The sequence below is a fragment of the Lonchura striata genome, chromosome 1A (assembly GCF_050655825.1).
Source record: "Lonchura striata isolate lonStrDom1 chromosome 1A, ASM5065582v1, whole genome shotgun sequence".
Lineage (NCBI taxonomy): Eukaryota > Metazoa > Chordata > Aves > Passeriformes > Estrildidae > Lonchura > Lonchura striata.
This window is the reverse complement of record NC_140741.1, coordinates 60,622,218-60,638,562: the sequence shown is the minus strand read 5'-3', so window position 1 is coordinate 60,638,562 and position 16,345 is coordinate 60,622,218. Positions and strand designations below refer to the sequence as shown.

The following is a 16,345-nucleotide window of genomic DNA, read 5'->3' as shown; positions in this document are numbered from 1 at the left end:
CGTGCCGTGCCGGGCCGTGCCGTGCCGGGCCGGGCCGTGCCGTGCCGTGCCGGGCCGTGCCGTGCCGTGCCGTGCCGTGCCGTGCCGGGCCGTGCCGGGCCGTGCCGTGCCGGGCCGTGCCGGGCCGTGGCACAGCGCTGGCGGGCGCGGTGCGGTGCCTCCCGGCGGGATGCCGGCGGTCGGGGAGCTTGCGGCCGCAGCGGCATTTCGTGTGCGCTGTTGCCAAGGAAACTTGGCTGCCGAACTGGGACCAGGGTGGTGGAGCAGGACCGGTGCCTACCTCTCTCTCTCTCTCTCTCCCCCTCTCTTTTATTTTTTCTTTTAAATTTATTTTTCCTTTGGGATGTGTTCAGAATATCAATTATGACTCTTAGAGAAGAGGCAGCCAGGTATGAGGTAATGGGAAATCTGGAATCTTTGCAATCTAGTCAGACCTCAGCTCTTGGTTTTGTCCACTTGCTCTATAGAGAGCTCTCCTGTTTTAAGTGAGTGGTTTTTTTTTGTTTTTTTTTTTTTTTTTTCCTTCAAGTAACCGAGTTGCCCATTTACTGCTGTCCAGGATGAATGAGGCTGAAGCCTTTTATTGCTCCTTGCCTTAAGGAAAGTAGAGGGCACATCCACAGACTTGGTGTGCAGCTGCTCACTCATTTGTACTCTAAGGCAAGCCAACTCTGATCCAAAGGGTATAAAAGTTATATCAATGTGTTAAAAATTATCTAAACTGGTTAATACTACCAGCCTGTGAGAAAAGATTGAATCCTCGCACAATATTACTTTAAACTGACTGCCTTATTTCAGCTATCCATCTTAGAGCATAGGCACAGCCAACTTCACTCTGCCCATAAAGGCTGACTCGACTGTGGCATCATTAAGACTGCAGGTGCCATCTCTTAGGACAGAGAAAACAACTAACAGCTTAGCCTGTAGAAGGTTGATATTTAAATTAAAGAAGCAAGGCAAAATTTGGGAGATAGAGGGTATCACTACTTTATTAGAGAAGAGGAATAGAGGCATTTAACAGACACACTCTGACCTGTCCACATCAGGACCATGGTGAGAAGAGATCTTAAGCTCCTGAGAGGCTCAGGGGACATTGGATGCAATGCTGAACTTCCAGGACTTCCGTAAATTGACTGTTGTGAGCCTTTGGAGGTTCAGCTCATATGAAGGTTTGCTCATAATAAGAGACCGAAGGTATACTTGATTAAATGGAAGAGCAGTTAATTTAGAAATGATAAAAAAGAAATAGTATTTCACCCAGGATAGTTGATTTGAGAAATTTATTCAATGACATCTTGCCAAATAGTGTGACTGGACTTTTTTTAAAGTGCTGGATAGTTTTATGGCTGCTATTGATTAATAAGGCTATACCAAATGACATCCCATTCAGCTTACAGTCAAAATGCAGTCCTTAGTCTGGAGGGTAAGACAGCCAGAAAAGAAGAGCCAGGCAAACACCATGATGTAATCAGTTGGATGAGTAATGGGGCAGTCTGACTTTCATTTGTTTGGGGCTGGCAATGTCATTAAGCCAGCCTAGTGGGCTTGTCTGAGTTGGGACAGGGAAACTGGTCCTGGGCTGTCCGCACTGCCCGCATGGTACAACATCACCTGCTGGGTGGACTCTACTCAGCATGGCCAGTGGTCTAATCTGTCCATGTACTTTCATCAAACAAATAAATACACACCTACAGAGGTGAAAATGGAAATGTAACAATCCTGGTGGGAAAACTGTTTATCCTGGCAGCTTGCTCACTGCTGTTTCTCCTCTGTGGAAAAATGCTGGCATCTATGCATGATGCTCTAAGAAGCTGGTACAACATACCACCATATATTAGCCTGCTTTTATCATTGTTTATAAAAGTCACAAATTTTACACCCTCTCTTTAGCCAAACAACTGAATTTCTCTGAATTGTATATATCAGACAATGGCTCTGGTATATTTGACTCCTTAATCTTTTTTATTAGCTGCATGCGGTATAGAGTGGAGTAACACCAAGATCAAGATTACAGAATCTAGGTTATCTTGTGTTTCCTCTGTTGCAAAGTCTTTTGAACAAATTATTTCTGCAGACCCTTAAGTAGAAAGTGGAAATCACTTAGCTGTTTTCAGCCCTTGAGTCATCTTTAATTGGAGACCTTTTTGTTGCAGCTCTCAGGAACTCCTTGGTGCTGGAGCATTTGGACTGTTGCCCCTGGGTTAGGGCTCTGCAGCAGATCAGTTTCCACTGCTACAGAGAGATTAATATCCAGTCCATGCCTGGGATCTGTGTATATGATGAAACTTTTATGTGTAGGTAATGTCATTATGCATGTGGATTTGGTATATTTCTTGTCATTTACCAGGGCAACAATTGAACTGCGCTAACTATTCTGGATTCTTCATTGCAATCAGTAGCCATCAGGGATTGTGGCTTCCAGAGAAGATTTAGAGTCGACAACCATTCTCCTAATTAATTTATCACAGTATATCCTGTTTTTCTATCAGTGGCGACATTGAACTGGGTCTCTTGCTATCAGTCATCCACCAGTTCCGGTAACCATCAACTCCGAGCTATGCATCCTTCTGTCAAATAAGTCTAGTGTGTTCAGTAATTATTGCAAGAACAAGGGAGGGAACTGATAAACCACATATATATAAACCACATTTGTTCATCTAACAAATTTGAAATTCCCACTGATAGCATGTTCCCAGGGCAGCTTGGAGGATTTTCACTATTAACAATCCACTCATCAGTGAATCAGAATGTGGGAAAAGGCTTGCAGGAGGTCATGTGCTAGGCAAGTCAAAACCATTAGTAATCCAGGGAACCTATTTCAGTAAAACAGGAAAGTTTTGAAATCTTATTTAATAATATTAACTAGGCAGAGTCATTAGTAAATGACACAATTCAATGTGCTCCAACTTTACATTGAGTAGGTTTTGCTGTGAATGTATCTGTGGTAGTATGAGTGTGTATATGTGTGTTAGATGCAGATATTCTGATTTAGATGCCAATTCCACCAGGAGGACATAATATTAGGCCTGTAGTGTCACCATGTTCTCATAGTCCCTACTGCAAGCATTCAAGAAAGGACTAACACAGGATGATACATGTAATATAAAAGCCAGAGTTTTATTGTATTGACTTGTTGAAAACTAAATAAAAAAATTAAATTTGGAGAGAAAAAACCAAACAGACGGAGGATCCTGACTGTAGGCTAGCCTGAGGCAGTAATGGATTTGTGGTAAGATAAACAGAAGTAAATGAACACTTAAGCAACAAAGATCCTGATTTCCTGTCAAATATGTTATAACAAACGGGACTCAGACATATAGGAAACTAAATTATAAGACGTTAAACTGTTGTGGCATTTTCCATCATGAGCAGTAAAACTCCCAGTGAATCAAGTATCCCACCAGGACTGTGACAAATAGGTACACAGCAGTGTCTCAGTTTTGAAGAAAAGAAAGACATAGGTAGGGAAATGAAAGCCTGTGTTTTCCCAGAAGTTGCTTGGTGCTCACTCACTGCTTGCTCACTCGTTTTCCCACTCCCGGATAGTGTGGTAGACAGGACTGATATCTAAACAAGAGGCAGCCCTGTGTGGTTTGGCTGTTGGTCATACAGTAATTTTGCAAATCAAGACTGTACTAAAGACACATGAACAGCTTTTATTCTAAATCAGGAAAATGAGAGGAGGGCTTTGGAAAGTGACAGTAGCCTGAGTCACTAGGATCTGATAGGATCCCCTCTGTGAGCTGGAAAGGAAGGGCAGACCCCAGTTGTTAAATTATGGCTGCACAGGAAGCCTAATGAAGCAGCAAATGTGGTTAAATATACAGATGTTCCGAAAGCCTAATGAAAAGGGGCTACTAGCTTAGCAGTACAGATTGTATTAGTCCTCCACCTGTGTGGATACAGTAGAGTAGGGCATTTTGCAATGACATGGTATATTTCTCAAAATCCTGGAAGCAAACAAATGCTCTGGACTTGCTCCTTACTCGAATTTGTTGTGCATAACTTGACACACCTTGCCTTTGTGGGGTCTGGCACTTTGATTGAAGCTAAAGGAGTTTGTTACCCTTAGTGAAAATGTGTTTATGGACTGACCACCAGAGCATGGAGCGCAGAATTACATTCAGGTGGGCTGCACAGGGGAAACACAGCATGCTGATCTCCTCACTCGCCAGGTCAGCAGTCAATACCATGGCTCAGTGGAAGGCTGGCCAGTTCCTCAGCATGAGCAGACCACTGCAGTTGTTTCTGGGGATCTTGCATTGCCCTGCTTTGTGAATGTTCCCCAGTCTGCCCCATGCTGAGAAGCAGTTTTGCTCTGGGTTGTGAGATCCTGTTTTTAAGGCAGTAATTGTATTTGCTTGCCTGGGGAATCTAGAGTGCCTGTTAGGAAAGGACTTGTGAGAAAAGCTCCAGGAGGACCTCTCCTGCCACATCTGAGGTAAATGACTTGTTAAATGGCAGTGATTGGTTTAAAATGGTGCAGCTGGAGGAGGGCTCCTGAGAGAGTCACCTGTAGCTTTGCCAAGGACTCATATCTTCAGTGAGGTGTGGGTCAGACCTGGCCTATCTGCAAATCTGAAGAATTTAGAAGTGTTGGTGATAGTACTTTAAACCTTGTCCTACCTCTGTAAAGCCTCCTAGGAACTTGCTAGCCACCAGTCTGCAAGAGAAGGCTTTATGGTGAGTGTGTTTGTACCTTCACAGTGTGCAATCCAGCCTTCTTAATTGAAGGGTTAAACATGCAGGAGGAGGAGGCAATACTTGTCCCAGCATCAGTAAACTCGGAGCAGATTTTCTGTGGGAAGCCATCTGTCAACTGGGAGTGGTGCTGTGTCAATTGATCAGCTCCACCTCCAGCTCAGCTCTCAAACTACAGATCCCTGATCTTGTAGGGTGACAGTGGGGGAGTACTGGGATCTCTGGAAGCTTTGAGATCCTATGATGGAGCCTCTGCTCTTTCACACTGTGTGAGGGACACCCTGCAGCATCTTACTCTCTCTTGCAGCAGGTAGTGATGGAGAGCCTGAGCTTGCAGGTAAAAGGGCTGTAGGAGGAAGACGGGCTTTTTCCTGTAGCCAGGGTTTCTATTTCACCTGGATGATGTGCAATGTAAGGAACTTCTGATTAAAACTTTACCTATCCCTGTCCCAAACTTAAAACTGTCTCTCAATGGCAATGCTGAACCATATTTTTACTGTTTCAAGGTAAAAAAGGAAGGTGGGAAATGTGAAAGTTCTTCAGGAGAAAAACAGGAACTTACAATGTTGTATAAAAAACCTGTAATGTTTGGAAGGGTAAAATATTCCTTTTTGGTTTTAGACTGTAATAAAGCATAACGATTCTGTAGGGTATATATATGTGTATAAAAATGGTAAAACCACCTTAGATCTGTCTCCTAATTAAAAACTTTCACTGTAACACTATGATGAAGTCAAATTCATACTCTGATAGCCCCACTACATTACTGTGAGGTGAAATTCATACTCTGATAGCTCCACTGTTCTGTATCAGTTCAGTTCCTTTTCTTTTTCCTTGACTTTTCATTAGGCATGCCTGAAAACAAGGTTGGGAAGAAAATTGTGGCTTTTGGACATTTTTCTTAGTTTGCTTTTTGTTCCCCTCAAAAGGCAGTGGATGAGATTTCTATCCAACTCTATCAGCAATTCTCCTGATTTATTATAAGAGAGACACTTTCTTCTCTACTATTGTCTGTCCTTCCTTCTTCACCCCTCTCTGAGTGCTGAGTTGGTCAGGGAATGAAGAACATTTGGCTATCCCAACTATTGGGGTGATTAAGTGCCAAGAGACATCTTGGCAAACCAGAATCTGGACTGGCTTGCACCTCCTTAATGCTCTCATTTTGAATATAAGTTGCCTCTTCTTACTGCTTCTGTAATAGGAATGCAAGCAGTTGCTCAAGAGCAATTATTGCATGCACAGCCAAGTTGCTTGTGCTTGACGTAAAGTGGGGTGCTTCCATTTCTCAGTGGAGTGGAATCGTTGTGCTGGGTTGTGATAAAGCTGTCTATTTGATGTATTGATTTTTGATGTTCTGATGCACTCTTCTTAGTGAAGAGCTCTGAATTTTGTCCCTGAGTCTTTTGGGGCTGAATTTGCTCCAACAGTTAGGCAGTGCACTCATGTGGAACGAACTGTCAGCAGGCATTTTAGTTTGACCCTGTTTAAATCACTGGGAGGGCATTACCTCCTGCACCTTGCTATCATGCTTACTAACTCCTGAGAGTGTGTGCATGTAGCCTCGAAATAGCAGTGGATTTACCACCTAGTGTCCCCTATTTGTCACTGAGGAAGCAACCAGACAAGACTTCCAGACACTGTGTGTCAAATGTTCCTCTAATTCAATAACCAGGCCCTTCAGATTTTGGACTCTCTGCTAGAAATGGTGAAAAATTGCAGTCAATTCAGAGGCTCTTATGCATAAGTGTAGAAAGGCTCTTGTTGAACTTAATATAAAACTAAATAACTAGTCATCGGTGTAGCTGCCTTGCCTTTTCATGTTGCAGTAAGGCTGAGTCTTTGCACTCTAGCATTCAGTTTGCTACAAATGGCTTTCAAAGGCACTGTGCGATGAAGGGTGTTGGAGATGCTTGTTCAGGATTTTTTCAAATTCTGGCCCATGCTGTGACAATAGTTTGATTTTTTTTTGTGCCCTCTGTCTTTTCTAATTTTCTACATAAGCTTCAAAGACATAAAGTATATTTTTTATTAGAAAAATATGTTCTTTTCCTGATCACAGTTCAGAGAGAAGGGGGTGAATTCCAGTGATAAAAAACAAGAGATGTTTTCCATATATTGAGTGGCTCCAGTTGCTGGTCCTGTTTTTTTTTTTTTTTAATTTTTTAAATTTTTTTTTAATTAGTCTTCAGTTCATTGCTGTCATCTTTTCCGTTTTCTTTTTGCATACATTTATTTTTCCACTAAGCAAAGAGCAGCCCTAAGAGAACTTTCACATGTAGGTGGTGAGCTGCATGGAGGAAGCAAACAGAGTTTAATCACCAAACCTTGTAAGAGAGGTATGGGGATCTGGGAACAAGGACTCTTTTGTATAGGATGTGACCCATAGGGAGCTCAGGAAAGAGAAACAAGCAGCTTAAGGCTGGGTATGGGATCAGGCCTTTATTTTTATTTTCTGGAGTTGCTGAGCTATAGCATATTTTGTCAATATAGGAAATGGCTATAGATAATCAAAACCATGACTAAAGGATGAATGGATAATTGATTAACTACATCCCTGCTGAGAAACAGCTTTACCTGCCAGCCTGTAGGAGACTTAATTTGGTAGAGAGCTGTTCTAAATGTGACTATCTTGAGGTAATGTCTTGAGGCACAATGAGTTTTCCGAGGTCTCAAACTCCTGAGTACAGCCTTTTATATCTCTGGTCCAGTTTTCCAGGCTTATTAAAAGAAGATGGGGCTGTTCTCATTCCTTAAAGCAGTGTTTGGATTTGGAGAACTTTGTTATTATAATGGGAATCTCTACACAGAGAGATATACTTTAATTATGGGGTTTTTGGTTTTCGGGGGATTTTTTTGTTGTTGTTGTTTTTAATTTGTGGTTGGGTTTTTTAATGATCTAATCCTATTCTACAGAAGTCAGGAGGAATTTGCAATTGCTTTTAAAATATATAAGATCTATCCCTAAGAGAGCATATTGGCAAATATTTTTTTCTCATTCCTTTCTTTCATGAATTGGACAAAAGCAGGGATTTGCATTTTTCTGGATCTGTCATAAATTGAAAGCCTGATATCTGGTGAAATCCCAGGACAGAAGAGATTACTATGCCATTGGAGAGCTGAGATCTGTATAAAACTCCTTAGAGTCTTTGAGGTTGTAAAGTGGTACAAGTTCTGATTTTTGCAAAGATTAAGTTAATGTGGTAGAAGGGTATGAGAGCAATACCAAGAAAAATACTGAGCTGATATTTCTCTAAAACATGGTGTCAACAAACCTCATCATAGTTTAGAAATCTGTTTTATTTTAATGTATTTTATGTTATTCTGAGACTGAGTCTTCACAGTTGTACTGAGAAGAACTGCACAAAACTCTTTGCTGCTGCTTGCTTTGAGAGGAACTAGTAGTAGAGAATATCAGAGCTGTTTGTATCCAATGATTTTACCTACTCTGTTTGTACTTTAGTCTGGATACTCGAACCAGAGTGATTGTCCCAAACTCAGTATCAAAGTGACTGTAGTATCAAAACTGCTGTGTATCCTGTTTATGCTACATATAAGGTTATGATAATTCTATTATTAAAGCTCTTAATTTCATTGAAATATTTTGTACATATTCTGTTTTTTTTGTCCTCACTTGTGTACCACTTGCTCTCTGTCTGTTAGAATCAGGCCTAACAGCTGAAACTTTAAGTAATTATGGCAACCTGCCTTTAAAAATACAGTAAGGACAGCTGGTCATAAAAAGGATTTTACTTCCTTCTCACTTACTTCACTTAAATTTTAAAAAGTTAAAAATCTTTACACTCTGGCCAAGATGTGAAGTAAGATTCTGACTGTGTGCCTACCCCTTTATGCTCAATGGATTGACTAGAAAGGCTGTTTATTTTCTTTGACCTATTCTTGTTTTCTTTTTTTTTTCCTCTTCCTCTGACTTCCTATTCTAGGATGAGTCATCCATGTTCTTCCAGTTTGGCCCATCAATAGAACAGCAAGCCTCTGTCATGCTCAACATCATGGAAGAATACGACTGGTACATCTTCTCCATTGTCACTACTTACTTCCCTGGTTACCAGGACTTTGTGAACAAGATCCGCAGTACCATTGAGCACAGCTTTGTGGGTTGGGAACTGGAGGAGGTCCTTCTGTTGGACATGTCCCTGGACGATGGGGACTCAAAGATCCAGAACCAGCTCAAGAAGCTCCAAAGCCCTGTTATCCTCCTCTACTGCACAAAGGAAGAGGCCACCTACATTTTTGAGGTGGCCAACTCAGTGGGTCTGACAGGCTATGGTTACACGTGGATCGTGCCCAGCCTGGTGGCAGGGGATACAGACACAGTGCCATCTGAGTTCCCCACCGGGCTCATCTCTGTCTCATATGATGAATGGGACTACGGTCTTCCTGCCAGAGTAAGGGATGGAATAGCCATAATCACCACGGCTGCTTCTGATATGCTGTCTGAACACAGCTTCATCCCTGAGCCCAAGAGCAGCTGTTACAACACCCAGGAGAAAAGGATTTACCAGTCCAACATGCTCAACAGGTAAGGGAAAGAGCTAAGCCAGCCATACAAAAGGGTGGTCAAAGACAACCTCTGATACCAGCACATTTCTGCTAGGCATGGGGCGCTTTGGGGCAGAAGATGGTGTTGGTCAGAACTGGGCAATGGGGAAGAGCTGAGGGTGAGACCTATGTTGCTGTGCATCTTGAGTGCCAGTGTTGTCACCTCTTTAGAAAGCCCTCACACAACACAGAGGGCAAGTCAGCATGAGGAAAAGGAATAATGAAGGCATAGTCCAACAATTCAAGTGTACCCCTCAATGCACAAGTTTTTGCTTTCATAATAGCTCTGAACTTCTTGAGGTGCCTTTGCATGGCTGTGTCTGCAGCTCACAGGTGGGTTCTTGCTGCAAGCAATGGGAATGTTTGTGTTGAAGTCTAGAAGGTGCCAGCTTCTGTTCCAGGCACTAGCACTATGTGAACAGGTGTCCCTTACAGGTGATGGCTGTGTAACCTACCTGGAACAGTTTCATGGCAACTGTTGTCTGAACACCAAGTGTCCTTCTGCTTTTCATTAGCCCTGAATTACAGGATAGAAGGAAGTGCAAAGAGATGTGGAGAATTAGAGCTGCAAAAAGAGTTACAGCCATCAACTCTGCTCAGATCTTGCTTCATACTCAAAGCCTTTAAAGACCTTGGATGTCTTAAGAATCTGGTTTACCTCAGAGGAGGACTTGTGCTGACACCCTGCTCTTTGACACTTCACTGGCTGTTGTCTGCTGGGTGTTTTGGGTACTGTTCTTTCTTGTGTACCTTATGCAGAAAGCCTAGTACCTCGATTAGAACAGCACATTTTTCCAAATAGAAAAGGGTATTTAAATATAGGGGAAAACCTGTTTGAATAAATGTCTTCTTTTTATCCAAATTCAAATTTTCCCAACAAACAGTGCTAAAGCATCTCTTTAAGGGCATAGAAGAAGCTTGTGGTGGAGCAACCTCTAGAGCAGCACTCTGATTACTAAATGTTCCTTTTTGTTCCAGATGGAGTTTTAGCATGTAGCAAAGCAACCCAGATAATTAGACATGGAATCCAGATGTCCCCTGATCTGCTCAGCTGTCATTGTCCAGTGTTTTACATATAAAATCCTTGGACATATTAGATCCTTTGTGGTGAGAAAAGGAGAATCCAGGCAGTAGCCATCAGGCCACACAGAGCTCAGTGTCTTTGTTCATTTGTCATGTTGAATCACTGAGCAGTGCAAATGTGATGGATTGTTCTGCATGCTGTGACCCCTCACTGTCAACTTTACTAGGCAGATAGAGGGACAAAGGGACAAGGAAGCAGATTTTTGCTTTGCCTGAACGTTGGGGACTGTGTGAGAATGTTATTATTTGGCCCAATATATTACCCATATTGCTATTTGTTTTTTGTCACTATGATCCATTGGCATATTGCCAGGTCTTATTGCTTTTACTTCCTCTTACCCATGCTGTTTTTTTCTCTATGTAGGCTTTGAAACTACCAAAAGGTGCCCAAAGCTTTTATCTCTTTCCTTCCCAGCTAGGCTTAGGAGTAAGGGTCTTTTCTGCTGCTCTTTTGAGTCATCACTGAAATGATTAAGCAGGGAAAATATATATAGTGTAGACAAAGTAATGAGAAGTAACATCAAAGCAGGCTTTTGTTCTACCTTTCCAAATGAGGAGGGTTTCTGGGGGAAGCTCTATTGTGTCTTTTCAGCAATTATCTAGAAAACAAAACTTTCTCTGCTATGTGATGCAGCGTTCTGCAGAGACCTTCTGCTAATGAGTTCTGTTGACGCTCTGTTAGCCTGTGCATAACATCACACCCATAGAGCTCTGCTGCTTCAAGGACCCAACATGATCTCTCTGCATAGCACCTTTTTGCATTGTTTAGAACTTGCCAGCTCAGAGACTCTTGAGTGTAGATATGCCAGCACTGTTGTGCTGTGTAGATATGCCCTGTAGCCTTGGCACCCCACATGGAAGCAGTTTTTATCACTTGTGAAGATCTTAGCTTTCTTTTCACCTTTGTGGCCCGAATCATGCTGTTACTGCGCCCTTGTTGGCGCTGGGTGCAGCATTCACAGGAATGAGTGCCAATATGTGTAGATACTCCCAGCTTAGTTTGGGTACTGACATCAGTCTCACTGAGAAACACAGTCAAATTATTCAGTGCCAGGCTCTGTTGTGCCACTGTGTAGATAGCTGCAGGCACCTGAGCTAACTCAAAAAATAATTACCCTTTTGTAGTTAATTACACTTTTGTAGTTACTTGTGAGCACAGTGCAAATTTTCCTCACATGGTGCTGGCCTGTGAAGGGGTTCTGACCTTGCCTCCTTTTCCCCCCACCTCTCCATGTCTCCACACTCTGTATTTCCAAGAGAGATGGTTAAAAAGTTTGACTTCAGTGAGTTGGGTGCTTAGTTTTTTATTTAAGTCAAATTACTTTCAGGCACCTTTTGAAGTTTAAAAGCTAGTGGTGTCTGAAATAAGCCATTGCTTTTAGAAATTGAAGGGTTCAATAGAAATTGGATGGCTTCAAGCTCAGCCTCATGCCTGAAGTCTGTGGAGAAGAGGTAGAGGAGAAGCACAAGATATGGAAGGAGGCAATCATGAAGATGTGAGTTTACCTCACTGAGCCAAAACCCACAGAGATTAATAGCTGTAATCTGTGTTCATACCTTCAAGTTCCATTGAATTTGCTGGAATTTGCTATGTGCTAAGCTTTAAAATTCTGATTATAAGTTTTGTCTGTGTGGGATATTACAGATTCTGCAGACCTGGCTACTTCATACTTTTCCTAACTCCTTCCATCTATTAGGATCCCACAGTATTTGTGCACGCCACGTAGCAGCAATACCTGCATGTCTGGCAGCTGGCTTGGCTCATTTTGGACTGGACTGCAGGTTCTGGAAAGCTAATTTTAGCCTTGCTCTGAACCCAGAAATACTATATTCAGCCATCTGTAACTTAAAGTTCCCCCTCCACATGCCTACACAGAGTAGAGAAATGCATGTATGAGGGTTTAATGTCTGGGGAGACAAAGTGTATGTGTATGTGACCTCAGATAAAGCATCACCACATAGCTACTGCTTCAGAAACTCTTGAAGGTAATCCAAAGGGGTCCAATTTACTTCAAATCCATAGCTGGGGAGGCAAAGCAATAAAGGAATTTTCCCATTTTATTCTTTGGAGAGTGACACATCCAACTAAAAAAATGTGCAATTTAGTTCAGCTGGGGCACACTATACACTGACTGTGAATTAGTCATTTCCCAAGCTCTTCCATTGAACTCTGACCATTTCTTAGTTTTTTCACTTGTCTTTCTAAAAGAGCAGTTGTTCTGAATGCAGCTAAAATCAAATGGTTTTGCTCAACATGGTATCAGTGGTTGATGTGGGTATATAATGGAGTAAGGAGAAAATGAACTGAATGTTGTTCAGATTCTCCATATCTTTCCACCTTTTTACACTGACACTTGTTCATTTTTGCAAGAACTTGTGCAAACGAAGTTTCATTTGAAGTATGGCTGTAAGTACAAAAATAAACAAGACAGACTGTAATCTAAATGCCATTTCTTGACAATGTAGGTGTTTGGTCTGCATCTTCTTGTATCACTAATGGTCGCATAGCAACTGCTTCTGTCTGTTTTGAAACTGGTTCTCTTTTGTGTTAGACTGGAACTGCAGAAGTATGATCACGACCATTGAACATTCTGGCTTTTGTCCAGTAAGTGAACCTGCTGATGAGATAACTCCACTAAAGAGTAGCAAAATGATGCTTTGGGAGAGTTTTGTTCTACAAGGTTTGTTAGTTATCTTTTTTGAATGATTTTTGAGGAATTTTTCCTCTAGTGAGGGATTTATCTCAATTTATGCTGATAATAGGCTTAGGTGGTAATTTGGAGTCCAAATATCCAAATGCTGTTTCCCAGTTCAATTACAGTCTTTAATTCTTTGTTCTGTTTGTAATAATTACCTATTCATTTATTCCTTCATTGTCCTAGAAAAAAATCTGATCTGAATATTTCAGTCTACCAAGTCTATAGTTATCCCACTATCTGGTCTTCTGGGCACCCAGCAAAACCACTGTGTGCTCTGCTCTTTTCTACTGGATGAGAAGATCTCAAAGGTTGGGAAGGAAATGCTCAGATGAGGAGTTCTTACCTCTTGGCCCTTCCTAGGAGAGTTGCTAGGCTTCCAGGCATCCCACAAAGCTCATCTTTTTCCCTTCACCATGGTTGCTGAGGAGTGAGTGGGAAGAGGTGGATGTGTTTATAGGCAGCCTTCTGCTTATTTCGTTATTTTAATTGATGGGACAGATTTCCTTGAGCTCTGGATTGGTGCTTCTCATTACATTTTAGAAATGGGAAGAAATAACTAAATGACAGGAGTATTCTTAGGAGTGGAATTCAGAGATGAGTCATGAGAAAAGAATATAATTTCTGGCACATATTTGAGGAATGGAAGCTCAGCTGTTTTGTATGGATATTCACAGTCTTCGGGCTACGTAAGCTGTGGTTTTATTGTAGCCTTCAATGAGACCTGGATTCTTTCTCCTTGTAGTCATGGCTGCTTGTGAATGCTGGGCCATAACTACTAGTTTGTTGTTGTAGGGTTTCTAATGAGTTCTCCACTGATTGGCTTTAATAGTCTCTCATTTAACACCAGGCTGCACACAGCAGATTTCATTTTAATAAAAAGTGCAGTGGAGCATTTGCTTTAGAATTAAAATACAAATGTGGAATTATGCCACCTTTGCAAAGAAATACTTTTAGAGGGAAACAAAGTTAGGTTAAATTCTGTACCTCAGATTCTTCAAATAGGAAAACAGCTGGCAAGCTTGCTCAGTGCATTGTTTGGACATGACACTTCCACTCTGGGGGAAGTAACATTCATCTGTAGTTTTATCTTGCAAAACAGATAAGAAATGCAGAAGAACCTTTGAGTGCTTGGCAACTGTTTTTCCTGGAACAACCAGGGCGAGTTCTGTTCTCACATGGCCACATTTCCCCAGTAGAAACTAGGAATTGCTGGGGCTTAGATACTTCAACAGTGAGTCAGTGAACAGAGAAAGTTCTTGCAATTGGGTTGTACAAACAAATTGCTTCCCTGGAAACTCAAGACCATATGGGCTGTACGTATCCCTAAAAAAGTGCAGTGCCCTTTCAGGATATTGTGTCACCCTGATACCTGTGGGCAGCACCATACCCGTAGCACCCTGGGCCTGTTTTCCCCAGGTTAGTGTCAAGGATAGTGCCCAGACAACACCTTTCCTTGTTTCTCTGGTCTCTCTCAGCCCACCCTCCTGCCCTCTCCTCTCTAATGATGGCAGCCATCACCTTCCATGCCAGTTGCAGGGGACATCATATGTAATTTACAGATATTGCCTTGGAGCCACTCTGTGCTGTCTCCTGGTTGAGTGGGTCACACACCTTCACAGAGTGCAGTAGGAGAGTTGAGGGCAGGAATGGACAATGGACCATTTGCACTGTTCTTTCTTCATTCACAGAGGAGCCCTGTCTCGCTCAGTTTGGCAGGGCTACATCTACCTGCTTGGAAGCTGGCTGGAAAGCAAGCCCTGCTCCAGCCCTTGAATCCTGTGGCGCTCAGGTTGTGGCAGGCACGGTGCTGGGACTTGCTTCTTAATGCTGGGGAGATGGTGAGGGAAGGTGTAAGTGGCATGTTCCCAGGGATGCAGAAGTTGCCCTTTTCAGAAATTTGGAGGGTGAAGTATCATATATAACTTTTGACTTTTTGGAGCCTTTAGGCCCATGTCTAGTTAGCAGCTCATTATGTTCCCACTGGTTGGTGTGTCCTGCTGCCGTCAGGCTGGTGCAGAGTGGCAGCACGTGGTGTGAGCGCTGCTGATGGATTAGACATCCCTGATGCTGAAATCTGCTTGTTCCTGTCACTGCTCCAGCAACAGCTGGAGGTTGGGGCTGGCCTGTACTTCCTGCCTCTGTCAGGGTCTCTCTGCCTCCCTGCATCCCTTGCTGCACACCATCTCGCTCTCTGTGTGTACTGCCATCACTTTTCCTGTCCCTATCTTGCATCTCCTATTGCATTTCATTTGCTCTGTGTGCAGTGCTGGTGAAAGGCGCTGGGTTTGTTGGCTTGGGGCTACTGGATATTCATGTTGCCTGGTCAGGAGGTGAACAGTCGTGTGCTACCACATCTTGGAGGAAGTGTTGGCTTCTTCTGACTCCTTTTTTTCCTGTCACTGGAGAGGAATGCTGAGGGCAGTTTGTAACATACTCTTGATCCAAACCTCCCCTGTACAGGTGGGCTGGTAAGGGTGCTGGATGCAGAAGAGCAGTCTGCATCTGGCTGTCCTTTAGCTCTTAAGCAGTCCTGCTTGGGCAGTGGGAAGCACAGCTGTCCTACAGTGGAAGGACAAAAATCAAACTAACTTGTATGCTGGTAGGACACTGGAGATCCCTGGCTTCTCAGTGGGAATATATGATGGCCCAGCAAAAATGTTTGTTTGTCAGCAGGCACCACAGGATGCCTTACTCCTGCATAACTGAGCTTTGTCAGAGGGGGAGAGGAGGTACTTGCTCTGTGTGGACAGTTGGGTATTTCAACCTCTTTGTAATTAAAATAGGCTCACAGAATCACAAAATATTTTGAGTTGGAAGGGACCCACAAGGATCATCGAGGCCAACTCTTAAGTGAAAGGCCTGTAAATGGATTGAACCTGCAACCTTGCTGATATTAGCACCTTGCTCTAACCAACTGAGCTAATAGAAGGGTTCAAGTAAAGTGATGGGTTTTTGGCAAGGGTTGTCTTTTGATTAAAGGACATACCCTTTCATAAACGCCTCCAAAATCCACCAGCTGGGAATGAATTTTGGTATGCACCATCAGTTTCCAGATGGGAAAATGTCCATGTTCTGCTTCCAGCCCTCTGAGACATCATCTGCTCTGCAGCCAAGTCCAATTAGTGCTAGTACTATGGCAACTTCACTTGCTGGTGACAATATGTTTTAATGTGTGCCTTCAGACTCTCTCCACTCCCCATGGAAGGTGAGTCAAAATCCTCTGTGGTGGAGCTTTGAAACCACAAACCTGGTCTGGTTCACAGTTTAGCACCAGCTATGCCATTGCTGATCCTGCTTTGATC

General features: G+C 42.7%; 1 protein-coding gene across 5 annotated transcripts in view; it reads left to right on the top strand.

Annotated features, from left to right (window-relative positions):
* Positions 1–16,345, top strand: part of GRIN2B (glutamate ionotropic receptor NMDA type subunit 2B) — a 224,454-nt gene that overhangs the window by 77,890 nt on the left and 130,219 nt on the right. For all 5 annotated transcript variants that reach the window (XM_021552888.4, XM_021552890.3, XM_021552889.4 and 2 more), the window contains one exon: positions 8,643–9,241. In XM_021552888.4, coding sequence (XP_021408563.1) covers positions 8,643–9,241 — 599 coding nt within the window. The remainder of the gene's footprint in view (positions 1–8,642; positions 9,242–16,345) is intronic.